The 19,006-nt window shown below is 48.6% G+C and overlaps 1 protein-coding gene and 1 pseudogene across 5 annotated transcripts in view; both read right to left on the bottom strand.

Annotated features, from left to right (window-relative positions):
• The window catches only part of ADAMTS17 (ADAM metallopeptidase with thrombospondin type 1 motif 17), a 366,725-nt gene extending 358,483 nt beyond the window's left edge, over window positions 1-8,242 (bottom strand). For 2 of the 5 annotated variants that reach the window (XM_021940905.2, XM_021940907.2), the window contains exons 1-2: window positions 8,054-8,241; window positions 7,272-7,642 (exon numbers count right to left, since the gene is read on the bottom strand). In XM_021940905.2, the coding sequence (XP_021796597.2) occupies window positions 7,272-7,642; window positions 8,054-8,132 (450 nt within the window). In that variant the 5' untranslated portion in view covers window positions 8,133-8,241. Of the gene's footprint in view, window positions 1-4,761; window positions 7,232-7,271; window positions 7,643-8,053 lie in introns of those variants that run through there. The other 3 variants (XM_021940906.2, XM_021940908.2, XM_021940909.2) reach the window with 3 other exon arrangements.
• Window positions 8,243-15,802: 7,560 nt separating this feature from the next.
• Window positions 15,803-18,147, bottom strand: LOC116275751 (annotated as a pseudogene).
• Between the last annotated feature and the right edge of the window lie 859 nt (window positions 18,148-19,006).

The following is a 19,006-nucleotide window of genomic DNA, read 5'->3' as shown; positions in this document are numbered from 1 at the left end:
ATTCCATGTAGAGAGGTCCTCGGATCTGGAACCCGGGCTTTCCTCCATGGAGCTCTGCGCACTACCCTTGCTTCTAGCCCACCACTGCACGTGGCCCCAAGAGCTGAGCAGGGCTTCTTGGATCTGTGTGACTCCTGCAGTCACCATCTATGTGGAGAAGGGAGACTCAGGGAAATGTTTGTCCAAGGCCTCTTCTGTCCCACTGATGGTGGTAAAGAAATACCAGCAATGAGCCTGTGCCTTAGATACAGGAGGCCTGCAACCGTCCTCCAAAGAGACAAACTGTGTAGAAATAAATGCCTATGGCAGACAGAACCGGCAACCCTCAGGCCCCTTGGTTTTAAGGGATATAACAAAGCCCCCAATGAAATGGTGCTCTTAAAAGAGAAATCTTAAGTTTTGCAGGATTTGGTATGCTATACTAAAGAAGTGTGGGTCAAATAAAATGGATCAGGCAATAACTTGATATTTCAGCAGTTGTGAGTGGTTACCTTTCAACTCTCTTTGTTGTGGGTACTTGCTTTGAAGGGTTCTGTTAAGACAGAGTTGTAAATCAGGTATTGTTCACTCCACACCACCTCCTGCCTGAAGCAGGACTAGCTCTCACTGCAGTGTGGAGAGTGTGAAAGACACAGCCGTTTTTATCACCTAATGTTAGCACAAGTTCACTCAGAAAATGCAGTTAAGATAACAGAGAAAGTCTCTCCTGTATGCTTCAAAGCAGTATGCCTCTGTGGGAGGGGACAAAGTCACATGACTCCACAAAGATGGCAACGGAATTGCCTTTCTTCAGGAGTCTGTGGCTCCTCGGTTAACGGGAGTGGGTCTTAGGTCTCCTTCTCTAGGTCAAGATGGGTTGAGAGGATGGGGCCAAAGGGGTGGTGAGTTTGCTTCCTGTAGGGACCAACCTGCTTCCAAGAAGAAAAAGCCACGGTGTGACTGCAGATCCTCCCGCCCTGCCTCTGACTCTCCGGTGGGCATGCACCTCTTCCCGTGAAAGGAGCCTCCCCCACACAACACAGCCATGCGGGGCTTCCCAACCTGCACCCCTTCTGAGGCATCACCCAGAGGGCCCCTCCCCCAGTCCTGCTGCCACCACCTCAAATGTGAAATGCCTGAGCACAGATGCTTGGTCTTCTTCCCAAAGCAGGCCTCTCCTCAGTAATGTCAGGGTCCCTCACTTCAGTGTCAGCCCTTTCAGACCACTAGTCAGTGTCAGCCAGCCAAAACGGACTGCCAGCCTGCCCTTCAGAGTCCCTCTCCTGTGGACTTCCTTCCTTTCTGAGGCTTGCCTTGGAGGCTTGAGCCTGGTCACCGCCCTGCTCTAAGTGCTCCTCTCCTCCAGTCCTCCCCATACAACTATCCCCAGGATTCCTCAACTACCCATCCTCCATTGCCTCTCAGCCAGTGACCCTCAGAGTGTCCTCCTAGAATGGCCGCATCAGCATCCCTTGGGGAACTTGCAAGAAATGCAAGCTCTCAGGCCCACCCCAGGCCTGCTACATCAAAAACTCCAGGGTGGGGCCCAGCCATCAGTTTAACGGGCCCTCCAGGGGACTGTAATGCGGGCTCAAGGCTGAGAACCACTGCTCTAGGATAAAGTCCAAATGCCTTTGGTTGGCACCCATAGACCTGCCCCATTTAATCCACATGCCTGCCAGTTCAGTTCCTCTACCCCCATCTCTCCCTTAAAACCACCACCCCACCAATCCACTCATGGGTCCCTTATCTCAGGACAATGGGGCCTCAGTGCCTTTTCCATCACTCCTCCCTCCTGGAATCTGAAGCCTACCTTCCTCCCTCCCTGAAACCCCGCCCTGCCTAGTTCCAGGCTCCAGCACACCTTCCTCCAGGAGGCTGGGACTGTCTTCCCAGACAGGGCCTGCATTGTCTTTCTCTCTGAGCCTTGCTGGGCGGCCTACCAGAGCATCCTGCACATGGCAGGTGTGTGATAATGATCGGCTCATTCAGGTAACAGCGATGACTGATCAGCTGATGTATAACTGGAAAAGTCTGGGAACAGCCTGCAGGGCAAGAGAAGAAGCCTGTTTTTAATGCCTTAATGTGCCAGGCTCTCACTAAATGATTTCACAGACTTTATCTTCTTCCATTCTATCAACAGCCTTGCAAGGCCCATGTTATTTACCCCTGTACGGCTGCAGGCAGAAAGGTTCAAAGGACTTAAATGACTTGCTCAAGATCGCAGCTCTGAATGGCCATACGGTTTCATTTCCTAAGAAGCAAGAATGTGACCATGCATCTGGGGACCTGTGCACAGAAGCAGGTCCAGGGAAAAGTTAACCAACGACTCTGCATGGTTCCCTCAGATGTACTGGCTGCAAAAAACATCTTCCCCATCACACACATCCAAGATCACGCAACTGCAGTATTTCAGAGTTCAGGAAATAAGCTCCAAGAATGCAATCAGTCAAAGAAAACTGCTTCAGTTCATCATCCCATCTTTTACTTCTTTTTCATTTTTTTAAAAATGTTGTCAACTAAACAAAAGTTCAAAGTGGGAAAATCCAATATGTGTCCTAGGCGATGCTACTGGGGAGCTTGGTGCAGAAGCAGTCAGTGCCTGGCATCCTAAGAGGAGTCAGCCCAGCCTGGAGAGCTGCAGCTGGATGAAGCCCTGGACAATCAGGAGGAACACAAGAGTATGCAGTGCTGGAGAGGACAAACGGGTGTGAAGAGAAGCCACCATGAGGCCACAGGAATGTTGTTCCAGAGGTGGCAGCCAGAGGCCTTAGAACTTTCTGAGTTCTTCCCTCCAATACTTCCATGCCTCCAAACTTCACGAAACTGTCTTTGCCCTTCTTCGATTCCTGCCAAAGTGCCCCTTAACATCCACTCAATTGTTTCTTTTTACAAAGTTCTATATATGTGCTTTGTATTCTCTGTATTCTCCAAATATATTTATTCTGCACACGAGCAATTCTTCAGCAATACTAGGTAATCACTTAGGACTACGTACTTTCCTCAGACCTGTCTCAATATAATGATGTATTCTAATGCAGTCCCTTCCAATGGGTCTCCACACCATATCATTTTTGACAAGACTAATTCCTACTCAGCTGTTCTCCATCGAGTGAGGCTGCATTATAAAGCTGGGCAATTTTATAAATCAATCAAAAGGGTTTGATAACTCTTTTCTAAAGAGAGAGGTAGTAACATCCCAAACCTGCTTCTTCATCACAGGAGTCATGCAAATGCAGGCTGCCCTCTTAAAAGTGGGGTCCTCAACACTTCTAACCTAAGCTGCCTACTCATCAGCTGGCTGAGCTCTCCCAGGCTGGAGTACATTGGTGGGATCTCAGCTCACTGCAAGCTCCACCTCCCAGGTTCAAGTGATTCTCCTGCCTCAGCCTCCCGAGTAGCCAGAATTACAAGCGCCCACCACCATGCCCAGCTAATTTTTTGTATCTTTAGTAGAGACGAGGTTTCACCATGTTGGCCTGACTGGTCTTGAACTCGTGTGCTGGTGGTCTGCCCATCTTGGCCTTCCAAAGCGCTGGGATTACAGGCGTGAGCCACCGCACCCGGCTGCCCCCATCTATTCTTACCTGGACTACACTTGCTCCCCTAGAAATTAGAGGTGAGCATTCTCTAAAAGTTCTCCAGTGGACTGGAACAGCTGTACAGAACTATGAACGTCCTATGTCCCACAAATGACGTGCTACCAACATGGACACATGGTCTGCAGTCAGGCTGACCAGCCGGAGTGAGGATGAGCTGGGCCACCAGGTTGACCCCAGTGATTCCAAATAAGAGTCCTACAGCATGTGGCTGTGACAACAGAGGAGCTATGGTAGGAGGATCCCTGACCTTCTCACAGTCCTTCAAGGTGCCCTGGAAAGTGGTTATGGCTTAATGTTTTGCAGCCCAGAGCTCCCTGGTGGTCTGTCCGGTCTCCCCATTTCACAGTGTGCCCCTGGCAGGCCACAGCCTTGGCCAAGAAGGGGTGGACACATTCCAGTGGGAGGCCTTCCCAAGCTTTGTGAGTATCATCCAAGGAAGGATGGCCACTGCTCGGCAGACCAAACCCGACAGCAGGGGCCTCCAGCCGTCCCCTCCTCTCGTTCACTCTTCCTAAAACAAGCCCTCCAGCCACTCACTTTGGACAAGCTGCACAGATTCTTTTCACAGCCTGACACTCATACTGATCTTGAAGTGCCTTCTCTGCTAGCCTGTCTACCTATGAAGTTCAGCCTGATTCCAATTCCACTGGCCTTCCACGATCCGGTCCTGGTCACAGAGGCAGTTGATCCGAACTTACATACATTCTTGAGGACTGGAAAGGCCCTCCTCATACACCTAAAGTTCATGCTTTGAAATGATATGCTCATAAAAACACTTCCAAAAAGCCTATGCTCTAAAGACTCTTGGAAATGTAAATACAATGAAGAAGCATAAACAGAAAACAATCAATACTTAAGTCTATATAGTCTTTGAAGATCCAAAAAGCTCAGTTGGCCTAGCTTTTCAAGATAAGACACTAAGAAAGGAACGCCGCAGGCCCATGACTGTCTGCTGTCAAAAGAAGGAGCAAAAATAGAACAGGTGCTTTACTCTCCATGGCCCCTAAACAGCTAAGGAATGATCTATTATAATAATGCATCTCCTTTAAACAGCAAACATCTCTGGAGATAAACAGCACAGATTCCATGCAACATGGAACAGAACCTGTGTGCCCCCAGCCCAGGCACTTAACACTCTCTGCTGAGCCCTTTAGGAGATGTTCGATACAGTGGGACTTACCAGCAATTAACATGATACTCAACATCCGGAATGAAGTTTTGTTGAACGCAGCCACATCCATTCGCTTGTATGCCTTCCATAGCTGTAGCTGCTTTCACACTAAAAGGGCAGCTTTGAGCAGCTGCAACAAAGGCTATGTGGTGCACAAAGCCTAAAATATGTATCTGATCCTTCAAAGAAGTTTGCCGACTCTTGCTCCTCATTTTTAGATACAAGGACACTTTGAAATGCTCCTCATCCACGGCCACCAAAAATCATCCACTTATAGCCTCCCTTCCCACACCTTATAGCCGAGACTGTCGTAGCAAATACACACACAAAACTCCACGTCTCCACTTCACAGAGCTTCCACCATGGTCAACAGGGACTAACACAACATCACCAGCCGCCTGAACTGAGAACCAAAGTCAAAGCTAGTCTGCAATGCAAACTTGGTTAGCCCAAGTTTCTGTTGCTTTCTTTTCTTTACACTTTCAGGGCCACCTTGCAAGCAAGGGATCCACCTCCAAGTCACCCCATTGTCTCTTCCCTCCTGCCTTCAACATGTACGGAGGGGGAAGTGTCCAATGTCCAGCTCACATGAATGGGATGAACAAGGCAGACTAAACAACAGAATTTAAAAGCTGAAGTCTTAGAGGTACACCCGCCACTGGCACACACTGAACTCAGCCTGTTGGCCGGGTTCCTTTATCTAAAGCACAGCACCCTCACATGGTGCTGAAGGGAAGGACAGTCTTGCTGAGAAGCTGGCTGAGATGCCATCTATGAAAGGGCCCAGCCCTCACTCTGCGAGGATTTTAAATCAATGTTATCCAGCTTTCCACCTCGGCTCCTTCACAGATAGCTCCTTGCTGGAAACTTTACACCAAGAAGTATAAACTCTGACCTCTACAGAAACTCACTAAACCGCAGCAAATGGGATTCAGATGTTTCCATGTACAGTACAATGATGTGACTTAGACTTTAAACACTTTGGCAAAAACAGGAAAAATGATGTGGGCCTTCCAGTCCCTCCCAGAACATGATACAGCCTTGACCCAAGCCCTACAGTGATCTGAGCCTTTCTCACTCCTACTTAAGCCTCCTTGCCCACAGCCCACATTCCCTGCCCCAAGTCCACGTTCCCCACCCCAGGTCCACATTCCCTGCCCCCAGGTCCACATTAGCTCCTTCCTACCAGGCCCCCTCCAAGGGTCTATATCACTTTCCTTGGTTCACCAAAGTTGCCTATTTTTCCCAGCTGAGCAAAAGCAGATCATACCCTAATCAGAATTCAGAAAATTCCTGAAAGGAGAGCCAGGCTGAGCTAGGAAACTATACCCAGAGATACCCACAGCACTGGGAAGAAAGGAGAGGTCTTACATAACACCTTGCACCCCCAGGTCTTCTGGCTTCGTAGATTCTCGAGGATTTGCCAGAGACTCTGTAAGGGCTGGAGAATTCCAGATGGCGGCACAAGAAAAGGTGGAAATGTGGGGAGGAGTTTCTTGTGCCTGGGAAGGACAGACACAAACTAATATCAGAAACTGCCTCCAAAGAGGCCAGTCAAGACAGAAGACAAAGAGCATCCCTGCGGTTCATGCTCTGGGTCCATACCAAGCTTCGCTGGGGGCAGCCCATCTGCTGGCCATGTGTGCTGCTTTCAGGGCACGATGGAGAAGCTGAGTGCTCGTCTGGGCACCAGTGTAGCCACATGATCAAGTGTGTGCACAGGCAGGGCAAGTGCACACAAGAACCCCCCGGCCCCCGGGAGTACCTGTTACGGGTGCCTCAAATGCAACAGGCCAGGGACTTGGGGGCGGGGAAGTTACTACCACAGCAAGGGAGCTCCTGGGGGCAGGAATAGGGTTCATCACCAATGTAAGCACCCCTCAGGCCTGGTTGTGGGTGGGCACCAGACAAATGCCTACTAATAGTATAAGGAACCAAAGACAAACACCCTTTCTCTCCTGTCTCTTACGTTTCAGCTAAGAAGAGCGGGGTGAGCCGCGGCCTGCCTGGGTACCTCTCCAAACTTCCTGTTCCAGGTACAGAGAGAAGACTCAAAAGGAAGGGAGGTGAAAGCCCACTCCCCCAACACCACGTCCAAGAACAGAACACCTACACGCACATAGGTACTCCCGTGACATACAGGCTGATATAGCGGTGTAGATGCAGTGCTCTGTCTACACTGGGGCCAAGGCGCCTCTGTCCAGAGCCCTGACAGTTTCATCCCTGCCAGATCTGCGCTCCCTAGGGCGGGCGGCGTATACCCCATGCAACCAGCTACGCACGGGTTCCACCGGCCGCAGAGGCGCTGGACTACCATGCTGCCCCTCCCACTCCCTTTCTCTATAGTGGGTACCGAAAGCCGGGGTGGGGGGTGGGGAGAGGTGGAAAGGCAGGAGGTTCCCTCCGGTTCCCCTGGAGGCTGGACTTCCAGCAGAGGCGCCCCATCCCCACCCTCCACGGCGACCACCCTGAGCCGCAGCAGACCCGACCGGCCGACCCGGAGGGGGAGCGGGCAGTACCAGGCCGCCGGCGGCGCCGCAGGCGCTGAGCGAGACGAGAGAGCCGGGGTGGCCGACTACACTGCCCGAGTAGAAGCACAGCTCGGCGGGGCGGCCGCGGCGCCCGGCGGCGCCCGCCTCCTCCACCTCGAAGCCTCGGGACAGGAAGCGCAGGTCGCGGCGCAGCTGAAGGTACAGGTCGCGGCCGAAGGCCGGCAGGTGCAGCAGCAGGGCGCGCTCTCCCGGCCGGGCGCGCGGGGCAGCTGGGGGCGTGCGGGGGCGTCGCCGCCGTCGAGGCCCGGGGGCTGAGGGCAGCGGCGGCAGGTGCACGTCGTCTGGGCGCACCCGCCACGGGAGCACCACCTCCACGTCGGCCGCCGCGTCGCCGACAGCTGCGGGGAAAGAGGAGACGCGTCAGCGCGGCGGGGCCCGCCCGGACGCCCGCCCTCCCGCTGGCCGCCAGCCGCGCCAGCGCGGGGACAGAGCGACCCGGAGCTGGCGCTGCCTTCCCTTCCCTCGCCCGGCACCTCCACGCTGGCCGGCGCCACCCGGGGAGGGTCTCCGGCGCAGCCGCCCGAGCACTTCCCGGGACGGCGCCGCGCATCGGAAAGCGGAGACCCGGCGGCGGCGCGCCTGCCACGGAGCCACCCGATTCCCGTACTCCGGCAGCGGCCCGCGTCTTCTCCGCTCCGGCGCCGTCAGCCATCCCGCCGCCGCCCCAGGGCCGCCAGGACGCCGCGAGAGCGCACAGGGAAGGTAGCCGCAGGATGCGGGGCGAAGAGGGCTGTGGGAGGGGGCGCTACCTGTGCCCGGGTCCAGTCCCCAAACCAGCAGCAGCAGCACCGGTAGGACGAGCGGAGGCAGCAGGGCGCCGTCACACATGGTACCCGGGACCGGCAGCCCCCGGACCGTGGCGGCGAAGCAGGAGCGCGCTAGGCGGCGGCGCCAGCCGGAGTGAAGCCCTACAGCCTTTGGAAAAAGTAATTAGCGCTGCGGACAAACCCAACGTGGTAAACCCCGAGCCCCGCCTTCCCCTCGGAAAGCGGGAGGGGATTGGGCCCTCGCTTTCCTCCGCCCCGCCTCCTCCTTCCCTACTGGTTGGGATGGGTCGAAACCATAGTGCGTAGTTAGGTTGTCAGCACTTTCTTACACGTGGTTTCTGGGCAGTGGCAGGGACACGGCACCAGGAGGCGCGCGGGAGCCGACCAGGGCCGTGCGACCCTGGAAGAGCCAGAGGATGCGGGGCTGGTCTTCAGAGCTTGTCCTCATTTTTTGGAAATCTTCTCTCAGCCTGCTGCCCAGTTTGCCGGGAAGATAGGCCGGAAATCGCCCCGGCCAAGCGGTTTCATCCAAAACTGCATATACTCTTTACATCTAAAGTTAGGTTTTAGTTGTTTGTGGCTGGAAAGACTCCCAGTCCACTTTCCCGCACACCTGAGTTTGCACCTGAAGGCTATATCCGCGGCGTTTATCCAAACTCTTCACACGTCCTGTCGTCTTTAATCCCACAGGATCCAGTGCAACAGGCATGTTTACACCCTCTTACAGATTGAAAAACTGAGGAAGAGAGAGAACTTAAGGAAAAACGCTTAAGTTACCCAGAGAGTTCCTGTTGGAGCAAAGACTAGAATTTGTGGTCCTGATTTCTGGCTTGGTGCTTATTAACAGCAGGATCCCCCCGCCCCGAGGGAGGCAGCACTCAGTGTTACAGGTTAGGAAACTGAGGCACAGAGTCCCAAAGCCTGGACTTGAACGTGAGTCTCCCATAACAGAATGAGTTGATCCTTTCCTGCCAGAATATAACTGAGGTCTGCAGGGAAGGTGACTCCATTAACTTGCTGAATAGCATCTTGTAGAGGCTCACACCTGTAATCCCAGCACTTTGGGAGGCCGAGGCGGGCGGGTCACGAAGTCAGGGGTTCGAGACCAGCCTGGCCAATATGGTGAAACCCTGTCTCTACTAAAACTACAAAAATTAGCCAGGCGTGGTGGCACGCACCTGTAGTCCCAGCTACTCGGAAGGCTAAGGCAGAAAAATCGCTTGAACCCCAGGGGCGGAGATTGAAGTGAGCTGAGATGGTGCCACTGCACTCCAGCCTGGGCAACAGAGCAAGACTCCATCAAAAAAAAAAGAAAATTAACTGAAGTGTAACCATAACCAATCTCAGGTTTCACTGCCCTTCCCTGTCCTGCCCTCTTCCATTTTATCAAAGCAGAAAGGTTATAGTTCCCCACTGGATGCTGCTTGAACCCTGGGAATCTAAATTCATCACAGGATTATATATCATGTGAAGGAATCTATAACACTGTCCAGCTTCCCCGAAATATAATGAACCCCAAGGCTGAACAGTGGCCCTCCACAGAGGCTTGCCACAAAAGGGGCTGCCACTCACTGCTTGGCACCTACAGTTCTGGGGGCATCTGCACAGGTCCTGCTCTTGGCCAGGCCTGGGGCTGGGTTTCTCCCCCTTGCCTCTGTCCAGGTCAACAGCCTCAGACAACTGACAACTCAGTAGCATTTTCTGGCAGCACAAGAAACCCTGATGATTGAGGTGATAGATACCCCATTTACCCTGATGGGATTATTACTCATTGTATGGCCATATCAAAAAATTTCATGTATATACATTTTATAAACATATACACCTACTATGTACTCACAAAATATTATTTTTTTAAAGATATCACAGTAAGCCTCTTAGTGAATCTTTTTGTCAAAAAGAGTCATTTATAAGGCCTGCCACTGAAAACCATGGAGTATGGGCCACACCACCTCACAAGCACAAGTCAGCCCGAAGTAGCCATCACCAACCTATCAGATGATGCTCAAATGCTAAAATTAGTCCATAGGGACATGAAAACTAAAACAGAACGATACTATTTTATCTCCCAACCAAAATTAAACAGCTTAGAAAAATCAAGAATTAGAGAGGACACTCTCCTGCCCATGGGTGGGAGTATAAATGGGCACGGCCACTTTGAGGAACAATTGGGCAAACTGTAAAATTAAAGTTTTACTTTAGTTTTAGTAAAACTAAAAATGCACACATTCTACAACTCTGTAATTCCACACTGGTTAATTACTCCAGGGAAACTCTGGCACATGTACAAGAATGTTTGTTCACCAGGGCACCTTATTAAGAGCAAATAATTGCAAAAACTTGAATGTTCATCATTACATAAATGGCTACTTGAACACCATTAATTAAAAGAAATACAAAAATCTCATATGTGTAACAATGTGGACAGATCAAGATCAGTTACCAAATTTTTCAAAAAATCAAGTTGCAGAATGATGCACACCAAAAAAAAGTATATAAACACACAGACACATATGACATAATCTGCATGGATTCAGATAAATGTATGTAAAATCAAAGAGAAAAGTCTGGAAGAATACACACCAAACTTTGTTAGGGTTTATTTTATTTTATTTTTTTTTATTAAATTGCATGTTGAGGAAAGACACTGCAAAAGGAATATAAAAACCTGGGACCCCAATTCACTCTGCCAAAAGAAAGTCAAGCTGAAAGCTGAGTCATGCAATAAGCTGCCTTTTCTTTTATTCCTAAGCAGATAGCTACAGATAAAAGGTTAAACATCTCCACAGGTAGCTGGTAGAGTAAGAGGGAGAAAGAAGAACTGGAAAAGTGACATGAAGGCAAGATGGTGTTCAGTGACTACATGTTGCTCCTGTCCCTGGATTGGATTCCAGCACCAGGGACCTGTGTCTACTGCTGCACTGTTACAATTATCATGGTTGATTCTGGATCTACCAAAGTAGTGCTCCCTTGACCAGGGCCCAGTCTTCATTGCCACACCAGCAACTTCCAGCACCTGTTGCATGGAATCCTTACCTCTGCCCCGTGCCATCTGATCTCCTGCCAGGGCCTCTTTTTGGCAGACGTTAGCAAAAAGCCTAAGAAAATGTAAGGGAGTCAGAGAATGAAGGTTGCAGATGTTGAGCTTCATAAAAAAGCAGAACCTGGAAGTGGGTATGTGGGGCTGGGAGACAGATCCGCTAAAGGTCTTAATCTGGCCACCATGAATCTGAATTCCCTTTGCCCTTCATCCTTGTGTTCAGCAGTCATATTAAAAGTTTAAGCCTCCATGCCTTCAACTTTCTCTTTCACAGCATTTCCTCCATGATACTGTGAACTGCCTTCCGCTACCCAAATCCCAGATCCTCCTCAGTCTTGAAACCGTCCCACTGTGCCCTTAGGAGCTGCTGCTCCACAGCCTAGATCTGCTGCCTCTTCTCTGAGCATTCTGTAGTTACGAATGGAACTCCTTTGAAAATGTAAGGTGGGAACAAAATTCTACATTTCTCAGCATCTTTTTTGCCCTGAGGATGGTCACTTGTCACAGTTCTGGCCACTGTGATAGAAGAAGCTACTGGCTAGAGTTCTAGGAGAGTTCATTTGAGGAGCTTCCTTCTGCTGCTGTATACCCTTTTTCACTGTGTCTCTTCCTCTTTGCTCCTGACTGGAATTTGCATGTGATTGCTGGAATTCCAGCAGCCATCTGGTAATCATGAGGAAGAGTGCCATACCCCTGGGAAGCAAAAAGCTCAATGAACTCTGGGTTGCTGATGACATCTTGGAGTCACCATGCCAGACCTGAGCTGTCTACTTCTGCACTTTTTGCTATGTCAGAAGAAATTATACTCTTGTCTCTTTTAAGCTGTTGCTATTTGGGTTGTCTGTTATATGCAGCCAAACTCAACCCCTAACAGATACACATATAAACAACTCCCATCCCCCACCCTGGGCTCTGGGCTCCACAATTTCCTCCTTTAGTGACCTTCTGTGCTACGCTGCCCCAACTGTCTACTCTCAAAGTCACACCCTACACCTTGTCATCACCCCTAGCTATTCCACCTTCCAAAACTTGAACATCCACCTCTAACCACAGTTTCTTGTCCTCCCAGCATGCTCTTCCAAATGCTTCTACCTCAGAAGGTCTCTCAGTCTGCATCTCCCAACCCACCAGCTCTCTTCACTTGCCTCCCTATCCATTCCTTGCATTCCAGGCCCTGTGACTCTGAAAACACGCTTGCCAATATGCTCAGCACCCTCCCCTATGCCTTTTCACTGCAGTTGTCAGGCAGAACTACAGGCCTGGGTAAACTCAACCCTCTACTCTCACTGAGCGTGTGGTTGAGCTCTGAACACCACAGGAGCCAAGCATGCAACAGGGAAATCTGCAGTCACCTTCTTCATTTGAGCCATCGCCAGGCCCACCATTGTTACTACACTCCTCTGCTCAACTCCCCTTTCTCTCAATGCGAGATGATCTCGAACCCTCCCCTTCTCAACTTCGCATTCCTCATCTCATCACCTTCTTTTGGCAGCAGACAAGCACCCACTTTAGAGAAACATCCCCTAGTCCAGAGTCTTAGCCATGGTTTGAAGGTTTATGTCTCTCCAAAATTCATGGTGAAACTTACCTCATTGTGCTGGTATTAAGAGATGGAGCCTTTTGGGTTGAGGCCCAAAGTCATGAGGATTCTGCCCTCATGAATGGAATTAATGCCCTTATTAAAGAGGCTCAAGAGGGCTTCCTGGCCCTTTTGCCTTGCATCCCTTCTGCCATATGAGGACACAGCATTTGTCCTCTTCAGAGGATGCAGCAACAAGTTGCCATCTTGGACACAGAGAGCTTACCAGACACTGAATCTGCCGGCACTTTGACTTTGGACTTCCCAGCCACCAGAATTATGAGAAATAAATGTGTATTATTTATAAATTACCAAGTCTAAGCTATTTCGTCATAGCAGCAGGAATGGACTAAGGCACTCCTCCTCCCAGCTCCAGACCATGTATCCAGCTGTTCAGCTGACCACTTCAAAGAGCGAGACCATGGAATGTGATCCAGTTTCAAGGAGGGATGAGAATGTTTCAAGTCTGCTTTTGCTTTTGTTTGACCTACAATTAAGAAATCATCCAGTGGATGATGGAAGGATCATGGGACACTGATATCATTTGGGTACACATTGTACTTGTTTGGTTAACCCTATTTGGATAAACTGTTGTATGCAGCCAAGGTCATCTATGATCTAATGTCTTCATTAGAAGACACTATTCACCAGAGTACTACTTCTCCTGCCCAAGCTCCTGATGAGGATTGGCCAGCTGAAATTCAGGGTTAAATCCAACTCCATAACCCAAGGAACAGCTACTCCCTGATGCTGAACAAGGCCAAAGCCATATACTGTGAACAAGCACAAAACAGAGCAAGCGAAGCCCAGACAGCTGCCTCTCCTGCAGTTGAGGGTGACTTATTAGCAAAGAAAACATTTTATTTTTGGAAAAGAGTTTTAGATTGGCTTCAATGCTTGGACAAAAGAGGTCAGCCCTGCAAGGTCCATGACACTGAGCATAGCTACAGTGTATTGAAAGCAGGCATTGCTGATGCCCACACAGCCCTAAAAATTGCATCTCAGTGCCCATACAATGTATAAGTTTAGGCAATTCAACTTCATGGTGAACTTTTCAAGGTAAATTAGTTGAGAAATATCAAAAAAGCATTTGCCAAAGTAACACTTTGACGTTTCAAAGAGTTGATCTAGAACCAACCTTTCATACAGTGGTTGAATAGTGAGACCAGTTCCTGCAGATGACACACCTGCTATCTGATGATGGAACCACACCATCCCCAGAAAAAAGCCCCATTATTCTGTGTTCTGGAACAGAACAACAGCATATCCCAAAGTGGTCCTGAATAAAATGTACATTATACATTAGGCTGTGCAGGGGGTGATGGGGAGAGTCCAGGCCACATCCCTACATCACTCTCATCACAATTATGATCTGATTTACAGAAAACAATATCTTTGAAGTGGCATTAAAGTGAAACTTCTGGATGAGCAAACATGGGCAGAGGTCTACATTTAACTAAGTAGCTTAATTTATAAAAATGTCTGTCCTCAGTCAAAGGCCAAGGAAAAAGCAATGGTAACTGCATTCATTCATGTACTCATTAGCTCCTTCAACCCTTTTTCAGTGCCTACTTTCTGTGTGCCACATACTGAGATGCCAAATGAAGAGGCAGCAGCATATAAATTGCACTTTTTTCCCACAGTTTTCTATAGAGCTCTGTTATGAACTAGACACTGTTCCTGGTGATGGGGATTTGGAAATGAAAAAGTAACTTCTCTGCGTTCTATCTAGTGGGGGAAGGCAGATATAAAGAAATAATTTTGTGGGAATATAAAGTGGTACAGTCACTGTGGAAAACAGTATGACTATTCCTCCAAAAATTAAACACAGACTTACCCTATGATCCAGCAATTCCATTTCTGGATATATACACCAAAGCTTTGAAAGTGGGGACACAAACAGGTATTTGCATACTCATATTCATAGCAGCATAATTCACAATAGCCAAGGAGTGGAAGCAACCCAGGAGTCCATCAACAGAGGAGTGGATAAGCAAAGTGTGATCTATTCAGTCAATAGAGGATTATTCAGCCTTAAAAAGGAAGGAAATTCTGACACATGCCACAACATAGATGAACCTTAAAACATTATGATAGGTGAAATAAATCAGTCACAAGGGACACATACTGTAAGATTCCTCTTCTGTGAGGTACCTGGAGTGGTCAAATTTATGGAGACAAAAAGGAGAGTGGTGGTTGCCAGGGGTTGAGGGGAAGGGGGAATAGGGAGTTAGTGTTTAATTAGTCCAGAGTGTTTTGGGGATGATGAAAAAGTTCTGGAAAGAGATGGTGATGCTTGTGTCATAGGATGGACCCTGAAACTGGGGTTCAGCCTGGGAGGCTACGTGGGTTCTTGGCTACATGAAGGAAAGAATTCAAGAGCGAGTCAGCAGAGTAAAATGCAAGCACATTTATTAAGAAAGGCAAAGGAATAAAAGGGCGGCTACTCCATAGGCAGAGCAGCAGCATGGGCTCTGCCTATGGAGTAGCCGCCCTTTTATTCCTTTACTTTGGTTATTTTACTTTGGTAAATTTATTCCTTGGATAAAAGTATCCTTACTTCGGTTATTTATTCCTTTTCTTTGGTATAGTTATGGTATTTTTTTATTATGTGATAAGCAAAGAGTGTATTATTCATGAGTTTTCTGGGAAAGAACTGAGGGTTCCTCCGCTTCTTAGACCACATCGAGTGACTTTTAGACATTGTCATGGCATTTGTAAGCTGTCATAGCACTAGTGGGAGTGACTTTTGGCATGCAAATACATTATAATGAGCAGTGAGGACGAGCAGAGGTTGCTTTTGTCACCATCTTGGTTTTGGTGGGTTTTGGCCAGCTTCTTTACCGCATCTTGTTTTATCAGCAGGGCCTTTGTGACCTGTATCTGGAGAAACCTCCTCTGAGATGCAATTCATTGGTTCCTGGGGTAACCAACCTGCCTCCCTGGCAGCCAATGACTCATCCGGTGACTAAGAATGCCAACCTCCTGGGAATGCAGCCCAGCAGGTCTCAGCCTCATTTTGCCCAGTCCCTGTTCAAGATGGAGTCGCTCTGGTTCCAACACCTTTGAGAGCTGCCGGACAATGTGAATGTATTTAATGCCACTGAAATTACAAATGATTGAAATGGTAATTTTATGTTATGTACATTTTACTACAGTAAAAAAATGTTTTGGAAAAGAAATCATTACTTTTTTTGCTAAGATCTTGTTTCATCTTAACACACACGAGATGCCTTGTCTTAATTTTGTGGACAGGCAAGGCTGAATTTCGTTTCACAGATGGAGGACTGAGATTTGGGGACAGAGGGCGGGAATTAAAAACAAGACAAACAAGAGCCTTATAGGGGCAGTGTCCTTCTGAATCTGATCCCTGTTGTCTTGAGAGCTGCGGTGAGGGAAACTCGCCTTCAGGGTCCTCAGGGTCAAAGCAATTTGTTGCCCTTGAAATAGACAAAGCTCCTAACCTTTCCAGTTTTTATGAACAGCTTATTCTGATGGGCAGTGACTTTTTCCGACCCTGTTTTCAGGAGCTGACTCCTGGCGGGTTGGTTGTAGGGGCTCTCTTGGGTGCTTCACACACAGCAGTCCTGTTGGGGTGAAGGTCACCATCACTGTGATAATTATTGCTGTCGTCATTGAAACTACCCAGCCCTAAAACAGCATGGGCTCTGCCCAGAGCCTCCGTGCTAGAAGCCCACACTTAGAAATAGAGGGCCGAAGACAAAAGAGGACTGCGGGTTCTTGGGCCAAACTTGACCCTTTCAAATCCCCCACCTCGGGGATTTCGTTAGCTGGGGATTGGTGTGCCCGGATTCCAAGACCCACGCGTAAACTCTCTTTATAGGTGGAAGAAGGCCTTTGCCTCAAGGCATCGAGAGATAAAGGTGAGAGAAACAAGGGTACGTGGGGGATTCCACCACAGCCTCCTCTGAGACTCTCTTCACATTGGTTCCAGGAGTAACCGACCCCGACACCTGGCAGCCAATGAGATGCCACATCCCCTCCAGCAGGGGGCGGCCGGCCAGCGTCAGTCCTGTCTTCCTAAACGAGCATTGGTGGGAAACGCAGGCACCAGCTCCCTCCCTGCTCCAAAGCCCTGTTTTTCCAATTTGTATTTCACTACTTTCCTGTTGAGCTTGGATTCCAGCCTCAAATTCCGCGATCTGGCCAGCATCCTAATCCCCGAGTGAATCTTGCCAACCACTCTGTGGGGCCTGTGTGCTTCCTCCTGGGTTTTAGGGCGCTGGCAGCGTCCGCTTCACCATGAACGGGCGCCCCAGCCTCCTGAGGCCTTCTTGCCTGACTCTGGGAATGGCCACTGTCCAGAAATCCCCGCGGCCCTCCATGCTTGCTCACTCAGTCAGGCCCTTGTGGGGATATTGCAGAACAAGTCCAAGTTACTATCCCTTTAAATACAAACTTTTCAGTCTAGCTATTACCAGTCCAATCCGGAGTGCCTCTGTGCCCTACTTTACCTGATGTGCCAAGCCATCAGCTTGGCTCTGCCCTCCACCAGGCGGTGCTACTGAAATCTCAGCCAGCCTCAGAGTTGAGTGTCCAGGGCCTTCAAATGTCCCCATCCTTGAAAAGGCAACTCCAGTGGCATCTTCTACAGGGAGACCAGAAGCAGCATCTGTCCAGGAGACAGCACTGGCAGTCCCCATACAACTCAATCAGCAGGATGAGGGCCCTTCGTGTTAGGCTCCAGCGGAGCTGCATCCCACCCCCTCTCTTCCCCTGAGAACAGCTGTGAGAAGCCGCCTATTTTTCATCGTTCTGCAACACACCTTTCCCTTCCTTGGGATATTTCTCCTCTTTCAGCATTGCCCCATCAGGGTTCCAAAGCCCCGTTTCTCTCCTAGTTCTTTCTTTGCTCAAGAAAAGCAGCGTGTCTAATAAACTGAGCTATGTATGATTCACTGCCAGTACAGACTGAAAAACAAAATAAACTCTCATTCACAGTCCTTTGTTGCATAACAATAAGGACACGTTCTGAGAAGTGCATTGTTAGGCAATTGCATCATTGTGCAAACAATATAGAGTGTACTTACACAAACCTAAATGGCACAGCCTACTACACACCCAGGCTGTAGGCTGTGCTCCTAGACTACAAACCTGTACAGTGTAGTACTGAGCACTGTAGGCAACTGTAACACAATGGTAAGTATTTGTGTATCTCAACATAGAAAAGACACAGTAAAAATACGATATGAAAGATTAAAACTGGTATACCTGTCTAGGGCACTTACCATAAGCTTAGAGCTTACGGGACTGGAAGTTGCTCTGAGTGAGTCAGTAAGTGAGTCATGAATAAATATGAAGGCCTAGGACATTACTGTACACTACTGTAGACTTTAAAACCCTGTACACTAAGCCTACACTCAATTTATTTTTAAAAATTTTCTTTCCTTCAATAATATATTAACCTTAGCTTACTGTAACTTTTCTACCTTATGAATTTTTAAATTTTTTGACTCTTTTAATAACAGCTTAAATACAAACACATTGTACAGCTATACAAAAATATTTTCATTCTTCATATCCTTATTCTATAAGCTTTTTTCCTGTTTATGAAATTGTTTATTTTTTACTTTTTAAACTTTTTGTCAAATACTAAGACACAAACACACATTAGCCTAGGCCTATACAGGGTAAGGATCATCAATATCACTGTCTTCTTTCACATCTTGTCCCACTGGAAGGTCTTCAATGGTAACAACACACATTCTTAGTAAATGCAAATAGTCATGGCTCAAATTGATGTAGTAAAGATAGACTATTCAATACGTGGTATTGGACAGCTGTTTATATACTCGTACAAACCTAGTTAGATTCTGTGGTGGTTCAAAAGTATATCCTCTAATTATGACCTGCTTGCCTTCAACAGGTGTACCTAATTCCTCTGCCTGGAAAGTGTGCTAGAATTACTGACTTGCTTCTAATGAATAGGGTATATTGGGGGTGATGCTTTGTGAGTTCTGAGACTAGGTCATAAAAAGGATAGAACTTATTCCTGAATGTTGCTCTTGGATCACTTGCTTTTTTGGGAACCACCAGCCATGTCACGAGGACACTCAAGCAACCCTGCAGAGAAGCTCATGTGTGGAGAGGCACTTCTTGGAAAGGAGGCCAACTTGCCAGAACCAACTAACTTGTCATGTGAGTGAGTCATTTTGGAAGCAGATCCTCTAGCCTCAGTCAGGCCTTCCAGTAATTTCAGTCCCCAGCATTTGAGTCTGCCCCAAACACCATGAGTAGAGACAAGCCCTTCCCACTGTGTCCACCCTGGCTGAATTCCAGACCATTAAAAAAACAA

Source organism: Papio anubis, chromosome 7 (assembly GCF_008728515.1).
Source record: "Papio anubis isolate 15944 chromosome 7, Panubis1.0, whole genome shotgun sequence".
In the NCBI taxonomy this organism is placed as follows: Eukaryota; Metazoa; Chordata; class Mammalia; order Primates; family Cercopithecidae; genus Papio; species Papio anubis.
This window is presented reverse-complemented; position numbering and strand designations above follow the sequence as displayed.